The following is a 16,620-nucleotide window of genomic DNA, read 5'->3' as shown; positions in this document are numbered from 1 at the left end:
TGCTGTCGGCGCACCCTCAACCACACTCCTCAGTTATTGCTGCAGCCTCTATCTACTCAAAGCCACAGTCTTCCTCGGCCACCTCGTCCTCGGGTCTGCTAGGCAAGGAGGAGAAGATCTTGGAGGTGTATCGAAAGGTCTACTCCAACGCCTCGCTGCACCTTAGTCAATCTAATGCGTATGCCATTCTCGCAGCCGTTAACCAAAGGCTTTGGCGGGAAATAGCCGACTTGCTTCCAGTGCACAGTCAGGCATGCTTCAAGGCGGGGCTGGCAGAAGCAAAGATGGCTCTCGACCTCATGGAGTCCACAGTGGCACATAGACACCTCAGGCCGTGCCAGCTGCATCGCAATGGACATGAGAAGGACTGCCTGGCTACGGGCTACCAAATTCAACCTGGACATCCAGGAGCGCATATTGGACTGTCCATTCGAGGGTAGTGACCTCTTTCATTCCACCACCGATGAGGAACTAGATCAGAAGAGCAGTTCCCAGAGTGCAAAATCCTCCTCTATCCTCACAAAGTCCAAGCCCAAAACATACAGTCAAATGCACCAGTGTTCCGACAAGGGGCGGGCCTTCGGCGGGTTCTGGGGCTTCCAGGAACGACGGTCGAGGCAGCCGGACCGATCTCCACGTCAACACCACAGCAAACCGCACATGGTGTGGAATAACGGCTTCTTTCAGTCCCCCTTCTCAGCCCCAGCCTCAGAGGGGAAAAGGGATGACATTCCCCTCCGGGTCCACTTGCCCCCGGTGTGGAGGGTGTCAGGCAGACTTGCCCTTCACGCACAGTATTGGTGCGGGATGTCCCCTGGATCCTGTCACTAGTGTTCACGGGCTACTGCCTACTGGTCCCTCCCTCCTCTCCCACAGATTGGGAGAACGACTCGGAAATTCTATCACTCATTCAGAATCGAGCAGTGGAAGAAGTCCCAACCTCCCAGCGGGGCATGGGCTTCTGCTCCAGAATTTTCCCCATACACAAGAAGAACCAGGCTGGCCTGAGAGTTGTTGGACCTGGCCACCCTGATCCTATCCCTTCCGCTTCAAAAGTTCAAGATGGTTACCCCAGCGCTTATTGAGGAGACACTATGCAGGGGAGATTGGATGTGCTCCCTGGATATGAAGGACTCTTACCAACACGTCCTGATTTGGCAGCCTCATCAGTCCTTCTTGAGGTTCAGGATCATGGGCTTTCACTTCCAATACAAGGTTTTACCATTTGGCCTCAATTCAGCTCCCAGGGTCTTAACCAGATTCATGAATGTAGTGGCAGCCCTTCTCAGGGCCCAGAGGCGCCATGTCTATCCGTACCTAGGCAACTGGCTCGTCAGGGCGAGATCCCCGGAGGCGGTCCATTACACCACCTCCGCTACACGAATTGGGATTCTCCATCAATCTCAAGAAGTCACAGCTGGAGCCAACGCAGAGTCTACCGTTCCTGGGCCTTATGGGATGCGAGGTCCAAGAGAGTTTTTCGCTCTGAGGACAAGATCACAGCCATCAAGAGGACCACAAGTAATTTTCTCAGAGAGGTGACCTCAGCATGGTGGTACCAGAATCTCCTGGGTATCATGGCATCATGTCTTCTGGTAGTGCCCTACACAAGGCTCAAAATGAGAAGATTACAGCTGCACTTCGCAGCCTCATGGAGTCGGGAGAGGGGTTCCCAGGCAGAACTCGTCAGCATTCCTCCCTTTCTCCACCAGGACCTTGTCTGGTGGAGCATGGACTGCAACTGGAGGAAAGGCAGACCCCTCTTGACAACCAGCACCGCAGCTTACCATCACCACGGACTCTTTGTTTGAGGACTGGGGGGCTACCCTGGACAACCACAGCGTCCACAGAGTTTGGTCTTGTCCGGAACAAGATGCCCATATCAACTGGCAAGTGCTGAAGGACATCTGGCTGGCTCTCAAGGCCTTCCTGTCGTTCTTCAGTGGCAAGATGATCCTCATCCAAACAGACAACTCCACCAGCATGTATTACATCAACAAGTAGGGTGGCACCAGGTCGCCTCCTCTATGCTCTCTGGCCGTCAGCATTTGAGAATGTGCTCTGGAGAATGACATACACTTGATGTCGAGCCAACCGTGGGAGTCAAACGTGGAGGCAGACAGGCTCAGCAGGTTGGGTGCAGATAATAACGAATGGCAATTAAATGATTAGGTCCTTCAGGGGATCTTCAACAGATTGGGTCATCCACAGGTGGAGCTATCCGCCACCTGGTACAAGAAGTGCCCTCACTTTGCATCCTGGCAGTGACAGGGTCTAGGCTCTCTGGGCGATGCGTTACAGATACAGTGGAACAGCATGAACGCCTATGCCTTCCCTCCCACTCCCCCCTGGTGCACAGGGGGATCTGCAAAATAAGGGAGTCAGTCCCAGCACCTCGGTATCATTCTGCTAGCGCCTTGGTGGCCGGCAAGGCCATGGTTCTCGGAGCTGCTCATCCTGTCGGACCAACCTCCGATTCACCTTCCACTGGGCCCAGCTCATCTACTGTCGCAGCAGGGAGGCACGGTCATCCACCCCGCCCGCAGAAGTTAGCCTTCGCAGCGTGGTTCCTGAACAGGTCACATTAAAGCATCTGCGACCCTCGCAGGCTAACCTAGACATCATACAGGGTTCTGGGACCGGTGCTACTAGGAGCCAGTACAAAAGCAAGTGGACTAGGTTTTGCCACTAGGCAGAGTCTAAGGAGGTCAATCCTCTAACTTGTACATTGGACGATGTGCTATCCTTCTCCGTACACCTCGCACACTCAGGGGTGCAAATTGACACATGCCGCACCTATCTGGCAGCCATCAGAGCCTACTGGAACTTGGAGGACGACGTTTTCTCATCCTCCAACCCGGTGGTTAAGACTTTTGGCTGGCTTCACCAGGCTCTACCCACCTATCAAGAAGCCACTCTACGTGTGGGACCTCAACATAGTGTTGGTTGCCTTGGCACATAAACCTTTTGAGTCATTGGCATCCGCGGACTTAAGGCTAGTCACCATTAAGTCAGCCCTCTTGGTGGGTCTTAAGTCTGCACGTCGGGTCAGCGAAATTCAAGCTCTGCTCCCTTCAGAGCCTTACACCACCTTTCATAGGGGCAAGGTGGTCCTGAGAACGCACCCTGTGTTCTTGCCTAAAGTAGTCTTTGTTCCACCTAAATGAGGAGGTGGTGCTTCCTACTTTCTAAGCAGACCCCAATGACAATGCTCTGAGGGTACTGTACTCTCTAGATGTTAGGCGTGCTCTGCAGTTCTACCTGGACAGAACCAAGAGCTTCAGCAAATCTGAGCCTCTCTTTGTCACCTTTGGTGGGTCAAAGCCAGGAGATCAGGCTTCGTAGGCCTCCATAGCAAGGTTGATGGTTTCGACCATTAAGGAGGCCTACAGCACAAACCACTTTCGGCACATATGCATGCCCATGCTATCAGAGCCAAGGCCGTGCTGTTGCGTTCCAGAGGCACGTCCCGTGGCAGGTCACAGGCAGGGCGGCCACTTAGGCCACTCCTTCAGCCTTCTGCTAGCACTACTGTTTGGATGCCGGCTGCAGGTCAGACGTGGCATTCGGGCAGGCAGTATTAAGGAACTTGTTTCCTTAAGGAGGCTCCCCTCTTCATCCTGCGGCTACATTCAGTTTTAATCGCCCATACAGAATGGAGGAAAGGGGACGGGACGTAGGAGTAATTATAAGTTACTCACTGTAGTGACCAACTTACTCCTAGTCCATAGTCCCCTTTCCTCCATACGTCCCTCCACCCTCCCCCCTAATTAAACTGGTGTCATTAGGCAATGGTAATATTGTCGACGCATTAATGGGGACTGAGGAGTGGCACCGGTGGGCGGAGTCAGGGGAGTGCACGCTTCCAGGGCCGCACCTCTAAATTTAAAGGTGAATAAGATTTTTCTGGTGAAAAAGGTTCCGTCTCCCGTCCCTAGCGAGGGACGCCCATACAATATGGAGGAAAGGGGACTATGGACTACGAGTACGTTAGTCACTACAGTGAGTAACTTATAATGTCACCAAGGTGGACACTGATTTATTCTGCTACCAATTGGCAAATGTAATATCTATTCTTTGTTTCCAGTGGTTGTCCCAAAATATGTAAGGCTACATCAGCAACATAGCATCTCCCTTTTTAATAGTAGCAAAGGCAGCTCTTTTGAGATTGGTCCACACATTTTCTTCTGACATCACATTTTTGTGTCCCATCAAATAACTGTTCAAATATGGTAATTGTTTTGGGCCCCACTGTTGTGTTACTGCTTGTTTTCTATTGTAAACATGCATTTAAGCACTTAAGCATTTAAGTTACTTGGTTGTGTCAATGATTATCAAACATTGGTCTCCTTGTTAGTCACACCCAACCTACTTTGCCCTTTTTCCAAATCAGAAGTTGTGCCCTCTTGGTTGATCCGTTATAAAAACGGAGAGCTAGGACTTTTTTAGTGTACCATTACCACCATGTTGGTCTGTTGCACCTTACTTGAATAAGAGTCTGCCCAAAATGTAAACCATGTCCAAGTGTATTGGTGATAATCTCAGCACACACCTATATCAAGGATGACCACTGTGGAATGTTACTGATAAGTGCTGTTTTCAATTTGTGTATGGTAAAATGAGAACTATGCTCATTGATTTGCCTTTTTTTCTGTCAGTTGATAGATGAGAGCAGTCAGATGAGCGATCTCCCAGTTAAAGTTATCCACACAGAAACTGGTAAAGTTCTGCTTGCACCTGATGCACCTAAAGCAAGTCAGCTAGATACTTGGTTAGAAATGAATCCTGGGTAAGTAAAAGTCTTTATATATTAGTTTATATGTATATGGTATTTTTTAAATAACGTATTACTATTTCCTTTTGTCTGTGGAAGGCCCACTATTTATTTGTATGAATAACTTTAAGTAAACAGTACATTTTGAATATTGGTTGAAGGTTTGTTTAAGGCTTTTTGAGAGATCCAGAGTTGTTGCAACATGCACTTTTTTCATGTGCCTATTTTGTGTACATCTGCTATCTATTAGATTGGTCAGGTATTTTCTGTTGGAAAAATAACTTCTCGCCTGCACAAGTGTCTATAACCAAACTTGATGAAGTCAAGCAAACCTAATTCTCCAGCATGGGGTCTGGCATGGATTCACATGCTCATGAATATTCCCCGTCGTCAGGCTGGGAATCCTTGGTAAAGAAAAATCAGTATCAGTTTCGTTTCTGATCTGTCTTTCGTAGTAGTAACCAATCACTGATCTCTGCGTCATAGTGACCACAGCCAATGACTGCCCTCTCCCTAAGCCCCGCCTCTGGCAGCCATCTTCAGATGTTTACCGCACGTTCAAGTGTTGGGAGTCCTCGTGCTTAGTTCTCGAGCTTTTACTGCGCGTTTCGCACTTTTTCAGGTGGATTTTCAAATTTTTTCGGTTAATCGAGCCTCAAGCTCCACCGTTTCTACTCCCGTTAACGGCTAGCTGTTGCGGGATTTTCCTACGCCCCTCAAGGGTGAAGATTTCGTCGAATCAGCTTCTTGGAGGATTCCAGAAGGTTCACAGCCTACTTCGAGATGGCCCAGGACGCGAGTTCGTCACCCGGACCCAAGCTGTTTGGCAGCTGCCCTGGATGCGGGCTGCAGAATGTGTTTAAGGAGGACGAACATTCGCGATGCCTCTGTCTTCATGTCGACAAGACTCATGTAGAGAAGGACTGCCAGTTCTGCAAGAACTTGTCGGAGCGGACCATGAGGGACCGTCGATCCCGTCTCGCCAGCTGGTTGGAAAAGGGCTCAACGGGTGAGAAGAAGAAAGGGTCTGAGCGGGCTTCTAAGTCATGTGCGGGCGCCCCGGCGATGGGGGCCCAACACCAGGCCCAGCGCTGCGAGTCCGCTGGCTCCGGGAGCGCCGAAAGGTCGGGCTCTTCGGTCGCCAGGCAGGGGCGCGCCTTCCCCGGCACCGTCAACCACGAGCCTGTGCTCCGGTTCGGGGAAGAGGAAGTCCGAGACCCCGGGTAAGCTTTGTGAAAAGCCCCGTCCGATCTCGGAAGAGGGGGGAGCGAGGCGTTGCCCCTCCCCCTAAGGAGAAGGCTCGGGACGCACCTAAGGTGGTGAAGGCCCCTACCCAGCAGGCAAAGGCCTCTATCGAGGCGATCGCGGCGACTCTGGCCAAGCTGGCAGAGACCCCGCCAGCGGAGACTGCCTCCGGGACTAGAGTTTCCCTGCCGCCAAGGAGGGAATCCTCTTTTCAGCCCATCGTCATGGCCACCATGATGGAAGAAGCGAGGGGGGGCACGGTAGCCTCCTCGAGCTCGGAGTCAGCCTCGGAGGAGGAACTGACCGAGGCTGTGAGGAATCTCGAAGTCCAATTCGAGAAGGTTCGATCCTGTAAGGAAGATCCTCGGGAGATAACCGAGGAAGACGATGATGGCGAGGAAGAGCAGCCTTCCCTTCCGGCGCAGCCGGAACCTAGGACTCAGGATAGCTCGGCGGCCATTTTGTCTGCGATCCAGTCCTTATGCTCTGAGATAAGGACGAGATTACCACGGCCCAGGCCGGAGGACCCGCAACCTGGCCCGTCGGGAAGTCCTCAGAACAAACGACAGAGGACCCAACCCTCTCCTCCACTCGCCCCCGTAAGGCCTACAGTTCCCTCCTCATCCTCCCACGAGTCGGGAGATGACGGTGCGATGGGCTCTGAGGGCGATGACGACGACGGAACGGGTCTCCCGTTGCACGAGCCTCGCCGCCCGACGAAATTGGCTCATTCCACGCCATGATCGCCAGGGCGTCCGAATTGTTCCAGCTCTGCCCGGAGGAGCAGAAAAAGGAAGGTTTCCTCTATCAGCGCTGGGAGGCCAAGAGGAAGACTCATCGCGGTGCCTCTAATCGATGACATCTGGGAGGAGGGCCTGTCGGTTCTCAAGAACCCCTCCACGGCACCAGCCAAACGGGACTGGTACGAGAAGAAGTACCGGGTCCCCGAAACCGCTCCCCTGTGCCTCAGGGCCCAGCCAACGCCAGACTCGGTCGTCTCGGCGGCGAAGAAGAAAGCGGCGGGGTCAGGAGACTCGACGTCGAATTCCCCGCCGGACGGCGAGGGAAAGAAGTTGGACGCCATGGAGCGGCGGGTCATTTCGGCGGCGGCGGCGGCGATCAAAGCGGCCAACGCCCTGGCGATCGTGGCCCGTTACGACAGGGAGCTCTGGTTTAAGCTGGCCCCCATATTGGACTTCCTACCGGACGACAAGAGGTCCGAGGCCCTGGAAATACTTCAAGAAGGCGAGGTGGCGTCCGACCACGCCATAACGGTGGCAACCGATATTGCCGATACCGGGTTCCGCCAGCTGGGCAACGGTGTTTGCCTACGACGACGGGGTTGGCTCCGGGCGACCGACTTCCGTCAGGACGTCCAGACCAGGGTGTTGGACATGCCGTTCGACGGCAGCAACTTGTTCGGGAAGGCGGTGGACGAATCCCTCCAAGCCATAAAGACGGAGACGGCCCGCACCCTAGGAGCCCTTCAGCAACAACGGCCCTTTCGGAGCTCCGGAGGCAGACAGGGTGCCTCCAAGGGATCCAGCAGTGGCTCGTCGTCCTACCGCCAGGCGGCACGCTCCTCGTCTCAGGAGGCCTACAGGGGTCGCGGCAAGCAGGGAGCGCCTCGCCGCCGTCGGCAAGGTGGCCAGGGCGGCAAGGCCAACACATCCAAGCAGGACTGAACCGGCCGTGGCCTCGGGCCCCCACCGGAGCACCCCGGTGGGAGGCCGGCTGACGAAGTTCGTCGGCGTGTGGAAGTCCATCTCCACCGACCGTTGGGTGCTGGATACCCTGGCAAGAGGACACTCTATCGAATTCCTGAAGAAGTGCCCTCACGTTCCACCTGTGGCCAGGAAGGAAAATCACGTCCCGCAACTGCTGTTGGAAGTACGGGCGATGCTCAGGAAAGGCGCCATCGAGCTTGTCTAGAAGAGGCTCTGGGGCTCCGGGGTGTACTCAAGGTACTTCCTCGTCAGGAAGAAGACGGGCGGCTGGCGCCCCATCCTGGACCTTCGTCGTTAGAACAAATACATCAGGTCACAAAAGTTCAGGATGGTCACTCTCCAGCACGTGCTGGGACAGCTGGAGGAAGGCGACTTTCTATCGTCGTTGGCCCTGGAGGATGCTTACTTCCACGTTCCCATCCTCAAAAGTCACCGAAGGTTCCTCCGGTTCGTCGTCCAGGGACGCCACTACCAATTCAGAGCACTGCCGTTCGGATTGAAGTCGGCCCCCAGGGTCTTTACCAAGTGCTTAGCACCTGTGGCCTGCAGGGGATTCACGTCTACCCCTACCTGGACGACTGGCTCATCCGCTCAAGGACGAGGGATCTCGCAGTCGAACACACTGCGAGGGCCGTCCAGCTACTCACAGACCTGGGATTCGCCATAAATTACCCAAAGTCCCACCTGGTGCCGTCGCAGGTGGCCCTGTTTCTGGGAGCGAAGCTCGATACAGTGAGGCGCCTGGCGGCACCGTCGGAAGAACGGACGAAGACCATTCTAGGCAAAGTGCAGCGTCTGCTAGCCACGGATGTGGCCAGGGTGAGGTCCATCAAGTCCCTTCTGGGGATGATGTCCTCTTGCATCTACCTGGTGCGCCTCTGCAGACTACGGATGCGCCCTCTTCAAGAATTTCTCGACGCCCGTTGGATGCAGGCGACGGGCACCTTCGAAGACAGGGTCCCCCTCAACGAGGTGTTCCGGCGGGCGATTCTGTGGTGGGGCGTTCGAGCGCACCTCACGGCAGGCAAGGACTTTCAGACGCTGGCGTACCAGGAGACGGTGACGACGGACGCCTCCCTGGCAGGCTGGGGCGCCCACACCGGAGATTTCCACGCAAGAGGCCTCTGGCTCCCGGAGGAGAGGCTCCTGCACATCAACGTCCTGGAACTCCGAGCCGTGTTCTGGGCTCTCAAATTGTTCCTCCCGGCTCAAGGGCAAGGTGATGCGGATCTTCACGGACAACACCACGACAATGTTTTACATACGGAAGCAGGGAGGCACCAGATCCCCAGCCCTATCCAAGGAGGCACAGGATCTGTGGCACTGGGCGGTCGCCCAGGGGATGTTCCTGGTTCCCTTCCACCTGGCAGGAGAAAGAAACACCATCGCCGACTCGCTCAGCAGGGAGCTGCGCGTGTGTCACGAGTGGGAACTGCGCCAGGATCAGGTGGATCAACTCTTCTGACAATGGGGCAAACTTCAAATCGACCTGTTCGCAACAGCGACGAACTCGAAGTGCAAGAGGTTCGCCAGCAGGTTTCCCCAGCCGAGAAGCATGGGCGATGCGTTCTCGTTCCCCTGGGATGGCCTATAACTGTATGCGTTCCCTCCGTTGACGTTGCTGCTTCGACTCATTAACCAGCTCAAGAGGTCCCGGTGCAGGATGATCCTCGTCGCACCGGCGTGGCCGAGGCAGATCTGATTCCCGGACCTTCTGGACTTGTCAACATCCCCTCCCATCAAGCTGTCGGCGGACGCGGACCTTCTCTCCAGAGAAGGAGGCGCCATCTTCCACCACGACCCGGCGTCGCTGAACCTGCAGGCTTGGCTCCTGCAGCGCTAGAGTTTGGAGGCTACGATATACCGGCCGATTGCAGAGAGGTTCTTGCAAAGGCCAGGGCGTCCTCGACTCTCAAATGCTACGGTCATAAGTGGAAGAGGTTCTCTATCTGGTGCCGAGCACAGAAGATCAACCCCCTACGGATTACGGCCCCTCAAGTGCTGCCGTCCCTGCTATCGCTGGCAAAGGCTGGGCTAGCCCATGCCTCCATTAAGATTCATCTGGCGGTGATCTCCAGATATACCAGAACCACAGGACGGACGTCCCTGTGGTCCCATCGACTGGTAAAAGAGTTTATGAAAGGACTGTTCCGGTCGTTCCCGCCGGTGAAGGCCCCGGCCCCGGCGTGGGAACTTAATGTGGTGCTGACCAGGCTCATGGGGCCCCCATTTGAGCCGATGCACTCCGCACTGATGAAGTTTGTGTCGTGGAAGACTGCATTCCTGGTGGCCATTACCTCCGCACGACGAGTGGGAGAGATCCAGGCCCTATCCTGCAAAGCACCGTACTTGACTTTCCATGCCTCGAGGGTTGTGCTTAGGACGCACCCCTCCTTTATGCCCAAGGTGCCGTCGGACTTCCATCTTAACGAGCCCCTTGTGTTACCTGTTTTCTTCCCATCTCCTTCGTCGCCGGCCGAGAGGACTTTGCACTTGCTGGATGTGGCTAGAGCGCTTAAGTTCTACGTGGACCGCACGAAGAGTTTTTGGAGGACATCACAGCTATTCGTGAACTTTGGACCTGTGAATCAAGGGAAGGCTCTCTCGAAGTCTTCTATTTCCAGATGGCTCTCCGGCTGCATCATGCACTGCCACCGGTTGGCTAACCGACCGCTGCCAGGCCGTCCGAGAGCCCATTCGACCAGAGCGATCGCTGCTACTACGGCCTTCTTATCTGGTGTGCCCCTGCTGGACATCTGCAGGGCTGCTTCGTGGAGGTCGACGCACACCTTCACGAGATTCTACTGCGTCGATCGGGATTCCAGGGAGGAGTCCAGGGTCGGCCAAGCAGTGCTGCGCAACCTGTTCGCTTAAGGTGAGCCTGGTGAGGAGGTAAGAGATGCTTAATGTTGAGTTTTTTGTATTGCTTAATATTGAGCCTTTTGCCACCTCCCGTGGTTGTGCATGTGTGTACTGCTATGTATTCTTATATTAATGAGCATGTGAATCCATGCCAGACCCCATGCTGGAGAAGGAACAAGTTACTTACCTGTAACTGTTGTTCTCCAGCATGGGTCTGGCATGGATTCACATGCGAACCCTCCCGCCTACCCCTCTGCGGCTCTTCACTTGGTCATACTGCCACTTCACGTGCTACCAAATCTGAAGATGGCTGCCAGAGGCGGGGTTTAGGGAGAGGACAGTCATTGGCTGTGGTCAGTATGACGCAGAGATCAGTGATTGGTTACTACTACGAAAGACAGATCAGAAACGAAACTGATACTGATTTTTCTTTACCGAGGATTCCCAGCCTGACGACGGGGAATATTCATGAGCATGTGAATCCATGCCAGACCCATGCTGGAGAACAACAGTTACAGGTAAGTAACTTGTTCCTTCTCTCTCCTTTCATGCAGCCTTCAGAATTTGTCTGCTATGGTACTGTGGGGGCGGGCCCACCACCTGAGGAACGTGTGCGCGTTTTGTACAAAAAGCAGGTTTATCGTACAATCGTCCACGGAGGAGCTAGATGACGCCATGGAGTCAGACTAACCCAAGTCTCACTGAACCCCATACGTTGACACACTATGTATACCATTTTGCAACAGTTAAAACACTCCCGTATATTCTATTACAATCCAGCCCCCATATGTAATTGGACAAAACCTCTCCAAAGAAATCCCATCATTCTCCAATTCTTCCATTCTCCCTGGTCATTAATTATCTTAACTACCATCTTCAGCTCATGTGTAAAACACCCCCCTTGCGATTCGTCTGTGGTAAGTCATGACATGATCAAACATTTCAACATTTGTGTGTAAACATAATTCATTGCTAGTAACAACTGACCTAAGCTCTTCAACCTTAATTGGAATTGCACATGGTTCCCATAGATACTTTAGGCAATATGAGGAAAGCTGAATAAACAGTTACTCTTTTTTTATATATATATATATATATATATAACATTTTATTAACATTTTCAACAACCCCAACATTCCCCCCTTTGCCCCCCCCCCCGCCCAATCCCCCTCAATAGTCTGAACCCCATTCCCTTAAATCCTGTCGTTCCCCTTCGGGTCGTGACTTCACTTGTCCACATCAGTAGATTTTACTCCACCAGGCCCAACAGTCTCATCCTCCTTGGGCACCAGGCCATCCTTGCCCCCTTCTGAAGAAATTACAATGTCTGGGACCAGTGCTCCAAAAATCTTCTCTGGTCCCCCTGCAAAGAATAGGTAGCCCATTGTTAGGCAGAATCCATGTGCATTTCCCTTGGGGAACACTGCAAAAAGATTAAGACTACGGGAGTAAGCAGTAAACCCAATTGGTAGCAGTCTGCACCACCCAGATTTACCTGGTAGCTGTGGCTGAGCAGTCAGACTTCTCTCAAGAAGAGTAGGGCAGTATGTAGAGTATACACAATAGGGCCAAAAACACAGTAGAGCAAACAAACACTGACCAGAGCTTTGTATAAAAAGTATATAATTATTTATTTTCAACACACTTTAGGCAATATACTAGCACTCTAAATCAAAAGCAAGTTAAAACAGTCGGGTAAAGTATACACACTTCCCTTGATAACTATCAGACAAGTCAGAGTTAAAACACCACGATTTGTTAAACAGATGTGAGCACATAACCTGATGGCACTCCAATAGTTCAGTTAAAGGGAGAGAAAAAGGCAGAGCATAGAATTAAAACCGGTCCCAACACTTAGTTCTCAGCAATGGAATAAGGGCAGTAAATACTGTGGAGCCAAAGTTCATAGGCCAGGTCCACTTTAAATGGAGCAAAGCGAAATGTGCCCAGGATCACATGGTTTAAAATGCACTAAAAGTCTTTGCAGAATGTTCAAAAGAGGTTGGGGTGATTCAAGAAGGCAACGTTAGAAGGTCTGGGGCCAACCCAGTTGGCAAGCCAAGGATTTAACGGTCACCTTGGGCAAACCGAAGAAAGGGAGGCCAGGCAGGACACAGTACCTTGAGAGAGGAAGCTCCAGCGGTGGCAGTTGTTCCTGCCAGTGGTTGCAGTTCGTTGGTTCGACCAGGGGAAGAGAGGATCTTGTCGAGGAGGAAACGTGGAGTCGTTGCCCTGCACAGGGATGAAACCAGCCGCGGAGTTCGTCGATAAAAGGTGAGTTTCTTTTATTCGCGGTCAAAGTGGTGAAGCTTGGCTATCCGGCCGCCGGGGTGCTTGGCACGGGCGATTCGACCAAGAGATGTCTTTGGAAGTCGTAAGGGGTGAACTTGTTTGCTCCCACCAGCTCAGAGGAAGAAGACTCGTCCAGCAGAAGATCTTCTCTTGTCGTCGGGAAAGTGGTGAGGTAGTTGCAGCAGGGCTTCACCGATGGTGTCATCGTTGCAGATGGCTCAGCTTCTTCCCTCTTCGGAGATCCTGTGGCGACTTCTGAAGTTCCAGTCCCAAAGGCCCTGCTTTTATGCAGAAAACCCCCATTCAACAGCCTAGCTGTCACTCACACATGCTAAGTGGTGAGCCGGGCGGCTCACCACTGGCCCAATCAGAACAGAGTGCGACTTGAGTTGCTAAGGCAACGCAGTCCAGGGTGCCAATTCCCCTCCCCACACATCCTGTGGAACCCAGACAGAGTGGCACCATTTGGAGGGCTTCTGTGGAGAAGCCTGCCAAAAAGTGGAACAAAGGGCTCGACCTTGGTCAGAGTTACAGAGACGGACACGAACGCCATTTAGAAAAGAGTTCTGGCAAAAAGACCCAACCGTTGATTTAATATTAAATAAATAAAACGGCGGTATCTTTAACATTGCACCAAAAAGTGGTGCGTTTAAAATCAATGGGAAAATCCCATAGAGAATATTCCGGTGGAATATTTTGCGTGGTAACGACTGCCACCAGCCAGAAACTCGACAAGGGGGGACTGGACAGTGCCCCCTTGAAAACAGACCCAGGGGCAATCGACTTAAGCCCTTTCAGTACTTCCATAATATGATGGTTTGTACTGGTTCTGTTCACAATTTAGGACTAGTAAAGTCTATGGTGACTTTACATGCCCTGGGAGACAGTAGTGAGTCGCAGGGTATGGAGTCTATGTTTGGGGGTCACTATGACACCCCTGTGTTACTGCACTGAGGGTGCTGTGTAACACACACATAAAAAATAGATGATACCCTATGGAGCAGAAAGAAAACCCCATAGCCCATAAGCACACAGAGTTAAAGACATACCTCAAATCATGCCTAAGAGTGGGAGGAAAAGAGTCTCACTCTTAGCAGGAGAAAAAAACAAACCCCAAAAATCCAGCAAAGCTGCTGGGGGACTCACTAGGTTTGGGAAATTAGCCTTATAAGAGAATTCTGCCTAACATCCATTCTAGTCCTGCAGAGTTCCAAACCTTCCCCATCCAGTCATGTTCCAATGGGGGGGTTCCTTAGATTTCCATTTTTGGGCCACCCCCAGCGCCCCGCCATCATTAAGATGAAATAAATTCTTCACTGCGCTCTGGAAGTCAGGTCCTCCAATTGACCCCCCCCCTGTTTTCTCCTTCCTGCAGGCCCAACGCTTCTCGCAATGCTTCCCATACCACATTCCAGTATTCCTGAATAACTGGGGATTCCCACCAAATGTTTCCATGACCCCACCATGCCACATTGTCCCCAGCATAAATTGGATACTGTCGGATAGAATTGGTGTAATTTCTCTGGTGTCAAGTGCCATTGCATCATACATTTCACTCATATTTCCTGGATTTGTATTGACCTTACCAGCTTGAGTATATTCCCCCACAAACGCAGCCACTCAGTTTCATCATACTCTTGGCCTATTGCCCCATGCCAGAGAGTCGTATATCTCCTAATCCCTGGGTGCACTCCTTGTTTGACAATGAAATATAGTGGCCCCACTAGGTGTTTCTATCACTCCTCCATGACTAGATATTTTTCAAAAGTGGTCAGGGTGCGAGTCGCTGCTTCCCTCATGCCTGGTTGCATTATCCAGTGCCTTAATTGAAAGTATCTAAACCTCTTTCTCATCTACTCCAAAGTCTTACACTGGGGGAATTATTTAATATCTGAGCCCTCAAACATATACCAAATCTCGTGGCACCCTCCCCGCACCCCCATACATTGAAGTACCACAAGTACTTTGCAACCAAAACCCGGGCTGAAGTTGAAATTGCCCAATATCGGTGTGAAGGGGGAGGGAAATGTAGTGAGGTGGCCTCGCCTTAACGCCTTGTCCCAGGAGTCCGCTCCCACCCTCACGATCTCACCGAGATGCATTTTGTTTGGCCGATCTCGTTTTGGTTTCCATAGCACTTCCTCTATCTTTCCCCCTATTACTGCCCTGTCCATTTCCCTCCATATCTTCCCCCGGTCATCTTTGAGCCAATCCCTCAATACCTGTATTTGCATAGCCATGAAATATACTCTTAGATCCTGCTTCCCCATACCACCTCTAGCTCTTGGCAACAAAATCAACCTTTTAGCCACCCTTGGTTTTCTGTTATTACAAATAAATGTCCCTGTCAACCTTTGGACCGTATGGAAGAATGAGGTGGGAACCCCTAATGGGAAGAGTCCTGAAGTAGTAAAGCAACTGTGGGAGGATAATCATCTTTATTAAGTTTATTCTGACCATCCAGGTAATCATAAGGGGTCCCCAATCTATTAATTTAGATTTTAATGTTTCCAACCAGGGGACTTAGTTCGCCCATCCCTCCAAGGAACTGGTTAATTTTACACCTAAGTGATGGAGTTGTCCACCCATTTATATGGGTTTTTATTTTGTTTTTAGCCCCTCCTCTCTCCTTTGTGGCTGTGAGGTCCAGGAGTTCCGTCTTTAGGGGGTTTATTTTCTGCCCTGCTACTCATCCAAACCGTTGAATTTCCATCTCCAGAGCCCCAAGTGAGTCCTCCGGATGCGTCAAAGTCAGCAAGATGTCATCAGCGAATGCCGCTATCTTATTTTGAGTGCCCCCAAATGGAATTCCCTGTATCTCCCCAGTCGATCTTATTGTCGCAAAGAATGGGTTCTGACAGGTGGCCATTTATAGCCAGCCTCATAGATGGGTTCTGGTAATTCGATTTGACCCTCGTTAGGAACCCCCCCCCCCAAAAGTCATCCGCTTCATTGTATTAAACAAGAACTCCCACAGGACTATGAAAAAGCCTTTTTTGCGTTGAGGGCTACCAGGATTTCAGGGATTTCCTTTTTATTGGTCTTTTCTATTAGGTGTGCCATTCTCCTTGTGTTGTCACTAGTCTGCCTGCCTTTGATAAATCATGACTGATCCGGATCTATTATTTTTGGTAATATGTGTTCCAAACGGTTCGCCAAGACCTGTTTATAAAGTTTTGCATCCACATTGATTAATGCTGTCGGCCTATAAGAGCAGCATACTGTGGGATCTTTGCCTTCTTTGGAATGAAGACCACTTTGGCCTCTTCCATGGTGGGTATTATTTCCCCCTTATTACTCATATCATTGAGAAGAGGAACCAGGTACGGAATCAAGATTTCCCTATACAGTTTATAGAATCTGCACTAAAGCCATCCGGGCCAGGTGATTTGTTAACCAGTAAGGTCATGATGACCCTCCTTACTTCATCCGCAGTAATTTCCCCCTCTAATATTCCCCTTTCTTGCTCCGATATCCGGCCCAGTGTTATCGCTCCCATATACTGTAGTTGACTCTGTTCGCTAGTCTCTGCGGAGCTGTATTACTTTGTATAAACTTTGAAAACTCCTGGACGATATCCATCATTTCCGCAGTGGTTTCCCCACCCTCCACCCTTACTTTGGTAATAGTTCTGGTCTTCTCTTCCTTCCTCAACATTCTGGCTAAAATATTATCCGATTTGTTAGCCTTAAATGTAGTGCTTTTGTTTTAGAAACATTA

At 51.6% G+C, this 16,620-nt stretch overlaps 1 protein-coding gene across 2 annotated transcripts in view; it reads left to right on the top strand.

The window, feature by feature from the left end:
* Positions 1-16,620, top strand: part of SMARCA2 (SWI/SNF related BAF chromatin remodeling complex subunit ATPase 2) — a 3,136,185-nt gene that overhangs the window by 852,719 nt on the left and 2,266,846 nt on the right. For both annotated transcript variants that reach the window (XM_069625745.1, XM_069625746.1), the window contains exon 12: positions 4,659-4,789. In XM_069625745.1, the coding sequence (XP_069481846.1) occupies positions 4,659-4,789 (131 nt within the window). The remainder of the gene's footprint in view (positions 1-4,658; positions 4,790-16,620) is intronic.

Source organism: Ambystoma mexicanum, chromosome 6p, assembly GCF_040938575.1.
Source record: "Ambystoma mexicanum isolate Mex_15411 chromosome 6p, UKY_AmexF1_1, whole genome shotgun sequence".
Lineage (NCBI taxonomy): Eukaryota > Metazoa > Chordata > Amphibia > Caudata > Ambystomatidae > Ambystoma > Ambystoma mexicanum.
The sequence above is the reverse complement of the archived record's forward strand: the minus strand, read 5'-3'. Positions and strand labels throughout refer to the sequence as shown.